Source organism: Dryobates pubescens, chromosome 23 (genome assembly GCF_014839835.1).
Source record: "Dryobates pubescens isolate bDryPub1 chromosome 23, bDryPub1.pri, whole genome shotgun sequence".
Taxonomy (NCBI): domain Eukaryota; kingdom Metazoa; phylum Chordata; class Aves; order Piciformes; family Picidae; genus Dryobates; species Dryobates pubescens.
In genome coordinates this window covers 11,203,705-11,218,564 of record NC_071634.1, presented here as the reverse complement: position 1 = coordinate 11,218,564, position 14,860 = coordinate 11,203,705, and the positions used below count along the sequence as shown (strand labels likewise).

The 14,860-nt window shown below is 41.4% G+C and overlaps 1 protein-coding gene across 1 annotated transcript; it reads right to left on the bottom strand.

Moving 5' to 3' along the window:
- Window positions 1-11,448: 11,448 nt before the first annotated feature.
- On the bottom strand, window positions 11,449-14,501 carry CYTL1 (cytokine like 1). The gene is made up of 4 exons (XM_009904190.2): window positions 14,297-14,501; window positions 14,145-14,189; window positions 12,244-12,372; window positions 11,449-12,086 (listed from the first exon to the last, which is right to left on the bottom strand). Exons 1-4 carry the CDS (start codon window positions 14,450-14,452, stop codon window positions 12,003-12,005), a joined length of 414 nt encoding a protein of 137 aa, XP_009902492.2. The 5' UTR covers window positions 14,453-14,501; the 3' UTR covers window positions 11,449-12,002.
- Between the last annotated feature and the right edge of the window lie 359 nt (window positions 14,502-14,860).

Sequence of the window (14,860 nt, the reverse complement as noted above, 5' to 3'; positions counted from 1 at the left end):
CTCAATGTTGCTCATTATCAAGTCTCCATCCCTGGAGGTGTTTAAAAAATGTGTAGACATGGCATTTCAGGACATGGTTTAATGGTCAAGGTGGTGTTATGTCAATGGTTGGACTCGGTGTTTTTGGAGGTCTTTTCAAACTGAAGCAAATCTATAATTCTACGCTAAGTAAGTTCTCCTTCTTTCATTCCTGGAAAACTGGATAACTTCTCTGTATGATGTTGTCATTGTCTCTTAAACACAATTTCTCCTGCAGCAGGCTGTGTAAATTGTGCTGCTTGGGGTGCTGGTATTAGGAGAAGCATCAGGAGTGGCATGGGGAGGTGTGGGTAAGCTTGCTGGTGGCTCACCAGACTGCAAGCACCCTTCCCACCATACTTGCAACAAGGTGGAAAAAGGGGCCTGGCAAAGGAAGAGATGGAGCTTGAAAGCAAGAACAGGTAAAGACAGGAGGAAAGTGGGAGGAGAAGCAAGAGAAAGAGATGTGGAGGAAAGGACCACTGATGTGAGTTGGAAGATGACCTAGTAAGAGAGAGCATTACAGGAATGAAACAAAAGAGAGGATGAGGCAGAAATTAAAAGGGTCTGTGTAAGGCTTTTTGAAATAGACTTCAGTTTGACACTGTCTGAGCTACCCTATTTGGTGCAGAAGAGAGCAGACCTTTGACTTGAGGGACAAGTCACAGAGAGACAGAGACTAGGTGGGACAACAGAGGACAATAACTTGCTTCAGGCCACAAAAGTGTTGAGTGACAGCTGAATATCCCAAATGCTTATAAACATGCACGTCCTGCCTCTCCTCTCTGTACGGGCAGTGGGGGATTTTGGTTCTCTTTACCAATAACACTTTGTTTCCTTTGTTCAAAAGGGATGACTAGAAAGTCAGGGAGCAGATGGAGGCTTTTTACCCCTGATGATTCTGAGCCAGTAGACATCTGTAGCTAGATAGATCTAAAATTAGTTCCAAGGAAGCCTGGAAGGGAAATACTGTTGCTGTGAGTTGTGTTTGCTGTGTGATGTCTTTGGTTTTGGGCTGTGGGATTTTTTTTTTTTAAGATATCATTTATAAAACATAAGGGAAAAGACAATGCACCTTCTAGGTGACTAAAGAACAGAAAATTTTGCATCTGTTACTGTGAATATTTTGGTTTTTCTTAATTGGATCAGTGCAAAGTGTTTGAGTTAAGGAAGAAGTACTAAACAGGTCTTCACAGCAACAGGGTGAAGAGTTGATATATTGTGTGTGTGTGTGTGTGAGGGAGTGAAGAGCTATGGGAGGGGAACAGAGTGGCTTTTGGAGGCAGTGCACAGACACATTTGTCTGGTCAAGGCAGGACTGGCTCCTCAAAGGTTATTCAGGATCTGGCTGGTGTGCACGAGGAAGCTTCTCCACAAATCTTGCTGCCCTAAATCACTCTCAGGCACAAGAGGAGGGCAGTGGTGGTCCCATCCATGGAAGTGCCAGTAAGAGCATCTTCTGCTCTTTCCACAACCAGGCAGAAGCATGTTTGGATTTTTTTTTTCCCTGTGCTGGGACCTGGATTTATTTTCCTCTGTGATCTCTAGCTCTGGTATACCTGGCTCATGGCAGTGATTGATTGCCTTGTTTGTGTTTGTGGAGACAGACTGTAAGTTTGGGGAGAAAATAAGAGTGAAAAAAATACACATGCTTGTATGTATGCACATCTGCTCCTTACAAAAGCTGGACATTTATCAGCACTAGTAGACTGAGATGAGTGTCTGGGGTGGGGGAGAGGTAGAAAAGGGAGTGAAAGCTGTCACACTTGTAACAGCAGTGAATTATCCTGTTTTTCTGGATGTGACCATTCACAGCTAGAATTTATAATTTTCAGAAATCAAACCTTCCTCAGAAAGCTCTAAAGTGGAAGCAAATCCATCTGTTGTTGTTTGTTTGTTTATTTATTAAATATGCTGTTTGGACCACAATTAAATTTGATAGACACAGTGTGACTCTCATTGTGTCCAGTTCTGGGCCCCTCGGTTTAAGAAGGACATTGAGACTCTGGAACGTGCCCAGAGAAGGGCAAGGAGGCTGGGGAGAGGCTTCAAGCACAAGCCCTACAAGGAGAGGCTGAGAGAGCTGGGATTGTTTAGCCTGGAGAGGAGGAGGCTCAGGGGAGACCTTACTGCTCTCTACAACTACTTGAAGGGTGGCTGTAGCCAGGACAGGGTTGGTTTCTTCTCCCAGGCAACCAGCACCAGAACAAGAGGACACAGTCTCAAGCTGTGCCAGGGGAAGTTTAGGCTGGAGGTGAGGAGAAAGTTCTTCACTGAGAGAGTCATTAGCCATTGGAATGTGCTGCCCAGGGAGAAGGTGGAGTCACCCTCCCTGGAGGTGTTCAAGAGGGGATTGGACATGGCACTTGGTGCCATGATTTAGTCATGATGTCTTTGGCGACAGGCTGGACTTGGTGATCTTTGAAGTCTCTTCCGACCTTGGTGATTCAGTGATTCTGTGATCTCTGGTGGTGGTTGTAAGAACTACCTGACAGAGTAACAGTTGTGCCAATGCCCTATCTCTTGCCCCACCTTTTTATTTTTTTCAATGCCAGAATACAAAATATTCTTTAAATCTTTTGAAGCTCTTTCCATTCTATTACAGTGGGTATCAATTTTATTCATGATTTCCTGACAGCTTCTATTACTTTTGATCCAATTTTTTAAATGCTTGTGCCTAGTCTTCTTTGAGGTGTTTGAGTGTTTGGAGAGTTTGGTGCTTAGGCATGCTGGATAACTTTTCAGAATAATCTTTTGAATCCAAGGGGACTAATCAGATGATGTTGTTTTATGGCTGCATATCTAAAAGGCATGGCTGTGTTGTGTGATTCCTCTCATGTATTGGTCTATAAGGCATTGCTACAGCTCAAAGGTTAATTTCTGAATATGTTCCTGTATGATTTCAGTTGGTATTTATGCACTTGGAGAAATGAGACTTCGATGCCTCTAGATACAGAGATTCTTATCCTTCAGGAAAATGCCTTATGCAATCTTGCTGTTGTTGTTCTCTTACTGGAACAGCATGAACTGTTGTTTTTAATAAGGGGATTAAGTAAAACAGGCATACTTTACTTGGCTACATTGCATGGGAACGCATTTTCCTACAAAACTCTTCTGGAAGATCCTGTTAGAAGTTCATTCCGTGCTGTGTGTTTAAATCCATTCTTGCTCAGCGTAACATTTAAATATAGAGTGAATGGCAGGGGTTTGGAACTAGATGATCTTTGAGGTCCCTTCCAACCCTGACAATTCTATGAATGAAAGCTGGTCTATCTGATCTGTGGAATGAGCCCACAGTCATTACACAAGGTGGTAGCAGGTGATAATAGTGTTTGGTGGGCCATCGAGCCCTTGTATTCCTTATGGAGCCAGGAGAACGCTTATTCCTCAAACTGTTCCTCTTAATGAGTTAAAAACAGAATGTGGGCGTTAGAAGCATCAGAAGTTTTTTCACAGGATGTTTGGGTTGGAAGGGACCTCTGAAGATCCTAGAGTCCAACCTCATTGGTAGAGCACAGGTCTAGCACAGGTCAGACAGGAATGCATCCAGATGGGTCTTGAAAGCCTTCAGAGAAGGAGACTCCACAGCCTCTGTGGGGAGCTTGTTCCAGTGCTCTGCAAATCCTCACAGTGAAGAAGTTCCTCCTCATGGTGAGGTGGAACCTCACACCTCCTCACATCGTTCCACACTGTCAAGAGGTGGTGGTGGTTCTACTTTTGATATCTCAAATCTCTTCTTTGTGAAGACTCAATTAGGAATTTAATTAAAAGAGAGGACAAAAGGAAATAGCATGTCCTCCCTGGAGGAATGTTCCTAACACTGAGTGTACAGCCACAGAACAGAAGGGAAAAGGATGCGATCAAGCATGGGAAGGCTGCAGCTCCTGGAATGGCTGCCAGGGTATGCCCTGTTCCATAATGTCAAGTGCTACTCAGCTCTATGGTCTTGCACAGTACTTGGTGGTTTTTTTGTTTGTTTGGTTTTTTTTTGCTTGTTTTTCCCTTTCTCAAGGAAGATGACTTTCCTGTATATAAAGATATTATTCAGAATCCCCCCTCTTCCCCCTTGCTTCTATGACAGAAGCAGCTGTTTCTTCTGTTGGAAGCTGGGCTTAATAGAAAATTATCTGCAAGTGTAAAATTGAGCAAAAAAATCTCTTGTAAATGGAAAATTCCAGAAAAGCTGTGTAGAGAGATTGTCCCTCCTTATTACTGAAACTATTCTTCTTGCCAAGTTGTCATCTGTTCCCCTCCCCTTTCAGCAGTGGGCCCACACTGCTGAGGAATGCAGATCTATGTACCTGTAGAAGTCACAGAATCATAGAATGTTAGGGGCTGGAAGGGACCTCCAGAAATCAAGTCCAACCCTCCTAGGGCAGGCACACAGGAATGCATCCAGGCAGGTTTTGAAAGTCTCTAGAGAAGGAGACTCCACAACCTCTCTGGGCAGCCTGTGCCAGGGCTCCAATACCCTCACTGCGAAGAAGTGACTCCTTGTGTTGAGGTCCTTGTAGCCCCTTGCAAGATTCCACTCCAGATGGGTTTTGTCTTGCCTAATCCTGTCCCAGCATGCTCATATAATGTCTCTGTATTTTCCCTTGTTCTTGTGACCCCATTTCCACCTCATATCAACTTTTTTATCATATCTGATTTTTTTCAATAGCTCCTTTCAGTGCTCTTGCTGCATCTTGAATAGAGACATCCTCTTGGAAGAGCATGGAGCACAGGGAATGTAATTTCAAGAGGAATAGATTTACTATTTGTAACTTCCTTAATATAATAGGATATTTATGAATCATGTGTTTAGGGTTTGATTTATGGGAATTGATTGAAAGAATAATTGAGCACAGTTTTTATGAGGTGCACTGTTTTCTGCGTTTTTGGGGACAAATTTATCTCTTGGAGTTTGTGTGTCTTCCAGCAAGAATAAATTAAACTTGGCAATAAACTTTTCATATTCCAGACTTACAGAGACAAAACTGATCCTCCTGCCTTCTTGTATTACAGCAATCTTCTTCCACTTTGTCCAGAACTATCTTCAGCATCAAGTAGCATCAAAATGTGTCTGGCTATTGTTAATAATAAACCCCAAGTCAGCTGTAGAGAGGCAGATTTCAAAAATCAATGAGGCTAAATGGAGTAGAGAAGAGGAAAAAAATAGTCCACACAGCAGCTTTTTGACTTTGCAATCTGACTTGGTGAATAGAAGTCATAAATTTGTGGACAGATGGAAAGTAAAAAAAGGTGAAATGCCAAAAGCTTGCTTTTGAAGCCTGTTTGAACCACCTAGCACACAGCCTTTTGAGGGAGAGCCTACATTTACCAAAAAAAACCCCTAAGGCTAAAGGCATGAATTATTGTTCCTAACATCACTGTTTGCACTGTGAATATGCTGTTAAAACTTACGTAGTACTCAGCCAGTTTCACAAGTTGATAGCTGTGTTTCTGCTGGTTGGTTTTTGGTTTAGCTCAATGACTCATACTGAGACACAGTGTCTGGTTTCCAGATTGAAGTAGTGAAGAGGAGTTGCTTACAGCTTAATAGATCAGCTTGCTTCAAATAGCAATAATAAATGGCTATCAAGGGGTTTTTAAGTCTATGACCCAGGCAGATTACTTGCTTAGTTTTTAACATGGTGCCAATTCATGTGTGTAGTGGGGAAGGCGTAGGGTGTTTGTGAGTGTGCCTTCTCCTGGAAGTCAGAGGTGTAGTGCCTTATACAGTATAGCCTGATGTCTGACTGTAAACACACAAAGTATATGGAGACACTTGCATCATATGATCACAGTGGTGGGGGCTTTTGAATACATTAGTAACAAAGCACTGTGCTTTTAGACATCAGGGTTAAACAGTGTGTTAACACTCTGCAGAATTCCAGCATTTTCCAAGAATCCATAACTGGTCTGAAGATACTGTTTGCTGCTGACTTTTTGGATTATGTTCTCTCCAGAAAGCAATTTGTGAAGTACATTTTGCTGTGACTGTCAGGTCTTTGCTTTTCAATATTATGTGTCCCATATAAACCACTGAGAGATACAAATTACAGTGAATAGACTGGCCTTTCATTGGCTTGACAAGAGCTTTAACAGAGAGGAAATATTTCTTCAAACCAGTTCTGGCATTTGTAATAAGAATCCATTTTAAATTTGGACCTCAAAGCTAGCTTTGGTCAAAAGCTTGCCAGGCACAATGAAGCAGTAATCTGCGTGATTGCAGGGTAAAATGCTGGTTGTCAGTAAAGAGAAGAGCCACTCCTAGACTATGTGAGGACATGAGGCTACAGGCAGTGCTCAGAGTGCTTCAGGAGGAGGCTTAAAAAGCTTTTGCTTTATTTTTGGCACTGTCATCAATTTGCTGTCTGATCCTAGGCAAACTGTTTATGCCGCAGTGTTCATACGTAGATACTTAAAATTGCATTTAAATAACTAAACAAGCAGTCTGATTTAGAAGCATCAATGACTAAATTTAATAATCTCTTTCTGAGATGTCAGAGGTAATATGAGGTGTAATTAATGTACATAAAGCACTTCATGATCTATTCTTTACCTGTCTACATCTTTATCCAGATTTTTATGCCGTGCTGATGGAAGAGTCTAAGTTGGAAGCAATTACTGTATGTATGAAGAGATGGCTGAGAAGGACTAATAACATAATTACCCTTATCAATAGAATTTCTTGAGAGCAAGTCTTTGTTGTCCTCCTCTGAAGACAGTGATGATTAGGAATGATTTTATTTGCATAATTTTTCTTCTGAATAAGGCTGTCTTGTGGGGATGTAAGTGATAAAATGTCATTACAGGAGGTTAGAGCAAGTCATATGAATTTGCCTCTGATTGAGGGAAACAGTTGTGTGGAATCTTTGAACAAAAAGAAGGTGCAGGGTGTGCCTGCCTGGGATCTTCCTTCCCATCCCCATTCACTGCCCTTTCTTCAACCAATGTCTTCAAGTGACATCTAGTATCAACAAAAAACTGTTGTCTCTGAAGGTTATGGCCAAAATGCAAGGCTTATGCCTTATTTACCTTAGGCAATCAGATAAACATATTCTCACAAGTGCTGAGCAGTGCCTTGCCAGGTGGGAAGGGTGGAAGATGTGGCTCTGACCCTCTGCCTGCTCTTTCTGGCCGCAGTGGGAGTTTTCCTAGCTTTGCCCCTCCTGCAGACTGTCATGCTGCATCATTCTTCTTTTTTCATGTATTACCTTAGCACAGTTTTTTTACCTTTGATGCAGAGGATTTCAAGGGTAGTGTGTGTACCCCATGCTGCAAGGAGTTTGGCCATAGATATTCTCCTAGTGTCTGTACAAAACCTGACAAAGTTCAGGATGCAGGCTCCCCAGGAATTCTGTGTCCAGATGTTTAATAAAATAAGCCAGTAGTGTTTAAAGGGAACAGAAGTTCTGAGTAAAGGAGGGTGCTAGGTAAGTGTGACTGTCTGCCATAAACCCAGAGGCAGCTCAGAACTGCACTAGTCAGTCATTGGGCAGGCCCATGCTGTACAACCCAGTGCTGTGTAAGCCTGAACAAAACAAACTCATGACATGCTTTAGTCTAGAACTGAGTTGATAGGTCTTCCTCAAAAAAAAAATATTAAATAACTATGGCTTGTTATTAAAATTTCAGAGGAGGACACTAAGGCAAGCAATACATTTCACAGCAATTAAAAGGCTAACAGGACTGCTTAGAGGCATAAAATGCAAATAATTCCCATATTGTGACTGGCATTATAAACCCAAAGACAGCTCTTACTCACTAGCAGAGGGAAGTTATAGAGCAGCCTGAGTGCATTTCCTTACTTTCTTGACCTGCCCTCTCTGTCCTGATCAAGAAAAACCAGCCTGTTCTCCAAGCTTACATCTTCTGGTTGTCAAGCTGTCACAAGAAGGCAGTAACAGCCAAGCACTTATTGGACCTCAGAGAACTCACAGTGGAGAAAAATAGCTTAAATTCTGCAACTGCAGGAAAAAAAGCTTCCTTTGTATTAAACAGGGCAAAACAAACAGCAAAAAATTCTGTGATCTCCAAACAACATTTTTTTCCCTTCCTAAGTCATGAAATGATTCTGTCTGACCTCAGTTTACTGAGCATTACATTCTTGCTTCACTTTCTCAGTAGGCATAACACTTTTCTCACCCATTTACATGATAATTGTGTTATGGGCAGATCTGGGGTCTATTCCATGAAGTACTTCAAGGTTTGTGTTTTAATTCAGTAATAATATGAAATACCCTAACAATCTGGAGAGCACAGCTCTTCCTCCAGGAGAACAACTGAAACACTGTGCTCCAAAATGAGCCTTTTATTTATTTGCCCAGTGTTAGGAACATTTCCAGGTATTAAAACATGCCCTGATTCTACTTGGAAGTTGTTACAACTGTTCTGTGTATAGTTTTGGCCTGGGGTAGATGCCACTCTTTCAAACAAGTTTTGGATGTTTTCTGGGAGATTGCATGGTCCAGAGGCCATTGCCAAAGCTGCAGCCACTCTGGCTCGGAAGGCAAAAGCCAAGTAGTTGGGATATGAATTGTTTCATGTCAGAGAGTGCCAGAGAAAGGTGCAAACACATTTACTGTAGGGGTCTAAAAGTAGCTTCTCATCCTCAGTTGCACCATGGCTGGGTCTGGAAAGATTTGACAACCTGGCAGCTGGGGCAGTGTCCTGGGAAGGAGGAGGTGTGGATCATTTTGTAAATTCCATATGAATTTAGAAACTGTGATTCTTCATTGCATAGTCTATTAAAAAAAAAAATGACACCAGCTCCAGTAGACTTTATAACTATCTGTACAGCAAATGGAGCAGCAGCTCTGTTTTGGTGTCTATTGCATTGTTTGGGTTTGTTTTTCCCCACATATTATGTTCATCACAGAGTAGCAAGGCCACCTTGTACTCTCACTTTCTATGTTCATCTTAAAATGTAAGTAAAAACACATAACAATATCTCAGGATTCGTGGAGATAACTTTTTATTTGTAATCTGTTGTCAGAACATTACCGATAAATCTTTCTACATGGCTTGACATTGATAAAGCCTCAGCTCGATGTCTGTATTTTATTTCGAGCACTGCGCCTCAAAAAGAGTGGAAACCAAGTGGATAGAGCTCGAAAAAAGGTAACAACAAGAAAGGTCATTTTTTTTCCTAGGCCTCTGATCAATGAAGAAAAATTGAAAGAAGTGGATTTGTAGGGAGAGGCAGAGATCTTTAAATGTACTAACGTCTGCTGCAAAGACAAAGAACAATCCAGCCCCCAACTTCTGTGATTGATAAAGCAGGAAGCGATGGACTTAAATTTTTGGAGAGTGTATTGAGAACACAGTAAACCTTGTAAGTAAACCTTGTAACAAAAGGAGGGTCTAGAATGGATTGATTTGAACTGCTTTCTAGGTCAGCCTTTTCTTAAAACCTGTTAGGCAAATTGCTCTCAGGAATAACCTGAGATAGGTTAGTCAGTGAGACTGGAGCAAAAGAGATGGGAAAGGAGGAACTGCTTCTAGTAAGATCTGTAATACAACTTTCTGACATTCTGTCTGAATAATTTTGCAGAGACAGTTCCCAAGACCTGCCATTTTGGTTGCCTTGGGATTCTATATGCTAATAGGCATGAGAGCCTAGATAGTCTACAACTGCTCTTTAATGAGGCTTCTTGCAGACAGAAGAAAATCTAGTCCCAGGATTGACTGCTCCTTCCAACAAATCTCCTTCAACAGGCAAGAAAACAGAACAGATGCTTTGTTTTTCTACAGTTCTTCTCTAATGATCATAGACTGAGTGCAATTTCTTAATGATGTGCTTTTAGTAATATTCTGCAATAGCTGGGCAAGATGCCAGGTGACAAATTACAGCAAAAATGTCCTCCTTAATCCCTTCACACTTTCCCTGTTGGCTGGGGCCCTAATGAGCATGGGTTGCTGTGTTGCAGGAATGAATGTATAAATGGCTCCACTGCTCCTTATGTACCTGGTATAATGGTAAATGAAAAAGTTGGTAAACTTGCTGTCTTACTGAGTGAGAGAGTGGATTTCTTGGCAAATTAGAAGTGGATCAGATCTTTTTATCCATGTGGTGGTGGGGTTTTGTTTGTTTGCTTTTTTGTGTGTGTTTGGTTTTCCTGGATGCTATTCATGAATTGAGTTCATCTAATCACAAATCTCATTAAGACAGTCTGAGTGACAGCAAGTTACTGTGAACTGGAAGAGCATAGCTTTGCTTTCAGCACACTTTCCATTAAAAATGACATACAAGATGTGAAGAGAATCACCACACAAACCACAGGGAATACACTTAGTGCGAAAGTGCACCAAAGACCAGACAGATCTGATTCTGGGAATAAAATATACAGCACCTGCAAATGGAGGATAGGCTTTTAAAATCCATTCAAGTATGTACAGTCCCCAAAGCACCTAGTTGCTTTTCTCAGCTTGGGCAGAATTAGGATGTAACAGTACAGAACTGAGCTGTTGGCAAGCAACCATGCTGAAAAAGTATTGCAGATTTTCAGGACTGTGTCCTTTTCTGTCATGAAAAGGTTAAAGTTACTAAAGCAGTGCAAATAAAGTAATTATTTCTACTCTGGTTCCAGTTCCAAGTCTTCTTGCACAATATTTTGTACTAAAGTAATTATGCTATATTTTTTCTGCATATGTAATCAGCCTAATGCAGGAGAAAAATATATTTAGGAGATTGAAAGAATGGGAGTTTTGCAGGAGAAATCTGAAGTTAGGGTCATGAGTTCCATCAAAATGGGCTAGAAAAGGCTTATTTACTTCAATAAAGCAGGATAAAAAGGGAGCATGAGAAGGTCCATGGCAAAATTCTCATCCAGTACTCCATTTCAGAAAGTGTGTGTCCCTGTGCCAGTATAGAAGCTGGGACAGAAGTGTCACAGTTGCCTGCACAAACTTTATCTGAAGTCCAGTTCTCAGGACGGAGTTTCTTGAGCTTCTGCAAGAAGGGAAACACGTCTTACTCGGCAGTTTGCTTGCCAAGCTTTGCAACAGGTCTGTGTTTAAAACCTGAGACGGTTGAAGGTAGAAAGAACCCACCCACCACACCAGTCCCTGGGTTTGCTCTGCAGACACCATGGCCTTTCTTGCCAGACGTGCCCATGGGTGCCTTTATACTAAGCTGTGAAAAGGAGAGGCTGTGCTGTGGGTTCGGTAATTGCGCAGAACTGATGATGATATCCCAGGTGGTGCCTGAGCCCCTGATTAGAAGGAGGAAAACCAGTGTAATGTTGGACAGCAAATAGTTCAACTCCACCTGCATTTCTTCTTGTGTCAGGGAGCTGCCAGAGCTTACACACCCTCTATGTGGGTGTCAGGCTCCCTGCTAGCCTGCTAATAGGTGCTCTTATTCCAGGATGTGGCCTTTTGGGGTTGATCTCGAAAGACAAGATGTAACACAAACAGCTTGGGTTAGAAGGCTGGTTTTATTTAGTTTGCACACAGAGATGGGTTACTTTCACCTCAGTTCTCACAAGTCTGACATCAAAAACAATCAGCATACAAATATGAGCTGTACAAACAGAGAGACAGCTGCCAGTGCAGACTTACATTTCTCCTATCAAACACTTTAAGAAAACCAAACATGGTCCCTTCTATGCCCATCTAATTAAAAAAGAACTGCCATCTCGGGGTAGAATATTGATCATAATGTATTTTCTTTATATGAATCTGGTTATTCATAAAAGAGTACAAAAGAGTTTAGTATCTAATGTTTAAACACAACATACTTTATACACTTGGCTAGGCTGAAATATCATACTTTGCCAAATGAAAGCATGCTCTCTAACTGGAGTTTCCCTAGCAGCTCAGTAGGTATGTGAGGCATGCAGTTCATTTCCTGCCAAGGCAGAGAAAAATGGGTAATTTTGCTAGTGTGCTTGAAAAAGATCTTAGCTGTTCAGTTGTAGTTGACTGTGTGTGCATATTTTGACTCTTGGTCTCCTTGAAAGTTTCCCAGGTACAACTTTGGGGTTAACTCTGTCTTAGCTCTCAGTGACGGAGGACTCAGTGTGAGGCACAATAGGACTTTCCAGAGCATTGCAATCATCAGTGAGGAACACCAAGTCCTGGAGAAACAAGAGAGAAAGCTAACATTTATAAGGGGGAAGGCAGAAGATGTTGAGAAGCTCAAGTTCTGATCCAGTTTTGTTGGTCAGGGGATGCAGTGGAGGCAGAGAAGGCTGAAAGCAGAGACAATGCCCCTGTTCATGCATCTTGACCTACCCTTCTGCAGTAGGAGATCATGATGGTGTACAGGCTCCGGGCTTTTTCCTTCAGCTCACTCACTTCAAGCACTCTGTCACACATTGGGTAGGCCACAAAATCCCGGAGTTTTGCCAGCACGCAGTAATTCTGCAAAGTATGTAAAAGAGGTGTGTGTAACCCTGCACAAACACAGAGCTGTGTTTTTCATCCACCACTTACAAAATTCTTACTGCCTCTGTGGGAACCTGGAATTCCTACCTCTATGTTTGTGTAACCTGTGTAAGCTTTTGTTAGGAAAATTCACCATCACTGTTTCATAACAGAGATGTTTGGTCCAAATAAGTGCTGGGAAAAGTGCATAGACAGAGTTTGATTCTGCCAGCTTATTTATCACATGCTTTATAAAGGAGGCAGCAATGCCAATACAATCAAATCTGCTTCTGCAGTAGGTGGAGTTACCCACAGAATATTCACACTGTCTCACTTTTAAGAGAGCACCTGATTTAGCTGGTGGACAGACTATCAAGACACGAATCCTCTCTTCCTGTGCAATGGGCAATACAATGAGCACCAGGCAAAATTTATTAAGGGTAATTTTTACCTCAGACTTTTTGCTGTCACAATAAACCACATCCAACACAAATTTCTCAATGCCTTTGTGAAGCAGCTAAATACATATCTCAGCTCCTGCTTTACAGCAAGGGAAACTGAGGCACTAAATTCACTTGGTTTTTGCAATGAAGTGAGGTGCTGGCGGTTCTGGAATTGGGATCTAGAGGGTCCTGGCTTGCCCGACTTGATGATGTAGTTTCTTCTGGCAAAATGCATCAGATACATCTTTGTCTGATATTTTCTACTTTTTAGTTACTTACTGAAGCACTGGGGGGGGGGGAAAAGCAAAGGAGAATCATAGAATGATTTCTGTTGGGGAAAAAAACCTTTAAGATCATCATGTCCAACTGTTATTTAACTATTGAGTCTGGTGCTAAAGCATGTCCCTCAGCACCACAGCCTCTTTTCAACACTCCCTGGGAGGAGGACTCAACCACCTCCCTGTGGAGCCTATTCCAGTTGAATATCCCAGAGCAGAACACCAGGACAAAAGCTATGTGGGCAGGAGACTACTTTGTCTTTGCTGAGAGATGGTTACTACTGTCTTTCCTCAGCATCACACTTCCATGTCCTCAGGCATGGTTTTTCTTCCTGCATTCAACAAGTGGCTATTTAAAACAGGAAAAAAACCAGTAAGATATTCCTGCACTTCTTTTTATTAAACTGCAGTGCCAGAAACCACTTAAGATATAAAATAGAGTAGATTCATTAAGTGAAGAAAGTTCATTCTGCATTTCTTCTTTTAAATTATTATTCAAAGTTTCATTGCACGTACTTAACTTCTGAACAGGCTCCTTCACAACACATTAATAACATACACATGGCAATCACTGCAAAATATTGATTTCCTCATCTTTAAATTTGTAAAGGGGTAAAACCTCAGCAGGTCTGTGGGGATTTTAATAAGGTTCAAAATGATTTTTGTTTGTATTTGGTAATTTCTCCAGTTAATTAAGCTTTAAAAAATGAATTTCAAACCACTCTTTTGGGATACAATCTTTAGAGTTACTCTTAGTTACTCTTCTTTTTTCTTTTTCTCTTTTGTTTTCTTTTTCCCCCCTTTTTTATTTTCTTTTTTTTATTTTTAATTTTTTCTTTTTCCTTTTTTTTAATTTTTCATTTTTTTCTTTCTTCTTTTTCCCCCCTTTTTTCTTTTTTCTTTTCTTTTTTTATTATCTTTTTTCTTTTATTTTTAAATTTTTTTTCCTTTTATTTTCTTTTTCTTTTTTTCTTTTTCTTTTTCTTTTTTTTTCCCCCCATTAGCTACTTTTCTGGTACAGCAGTAAGAAAGAAGTGTGAATACTTACATGTATGTCCAAGTACAGCCTGGGCATCATCACCACACACGAGTCCTGCAGGCAAGAAGAAAGACCCATTGTAATTTTGTTTTGAGAGAAACTTGTGCCAAAAGCAAGCAACCTGTAGTGCCACTGCAGGAGCAGTTTTCAGGTGAACTCACCACAGCTTTAGAGGTCTGTAGCTCCTTAAAGGACTCTGTGATTTCTTTGCTCAGGGACAGCACCCTTGAATAGCAAGTTGGAGGTGCTGTGTTGGCTAACAGGGCAGAAGAGAGCAGAGCAATCAGGCTCAGCAGCATCTTTGCTGTGGGGATCATGTCCAAAGCAGAAGGGAAAAATTCACAGTTACTGTTTAGGCAGCTACTGGTATGCGTCAAGGACTAAGCTTGACAAGTCAGCCCCCAATTAAATAGTTTCCTGCATCAATGGGAGGGAAAAAAAAAAAGTCTGGGGGTGGTCCAAGCAGCAGCCTGCTGCTGTTTTGAATTTCCTGCCAACCTATGAAGCAGAGCTGCGAGTGCTTTCCTGACTGGAGCAGGAAAAGGAGGGAATGAGGGTAACAAAAACAAACACTACTGGCACTTTTCATTCCAGAAAGAAAACCTAGTGAGCAAGTTAATCATCAGAAATATGTACAAGAAACAACACTGGATCAGATGGATGTCTGAAGGAGGCTATGACGTTGCAGAGGGACAGCTTGCTTCACCATGGTCTTCATCATGGGC

Bases quoted from the DNA above. Each gene is read 5' to 3' on its own strand.
- CYTL1 (XM_009904190.2), bottom strand. From the start codon at position 14,452: ATGATCCCCACAGCAAAGATGCTGCTGAGCCTGATTGCTCTGCTCTCT. The intron at 14,190-14,296 runs GTGAGTTCACCT...TCTTGCCTGCAG, and splicing joins TACAGACCTCTAAAGCTGTG to GACTCGTGTGTGGTGATGAT. The intron at 12,373-14,144 runs GTAAGTATTCAC...CATACTTTGCAG, and splicing joins GGCTGTACTTGGACATACAT to AATTACTGCGTGCTGGCAAA.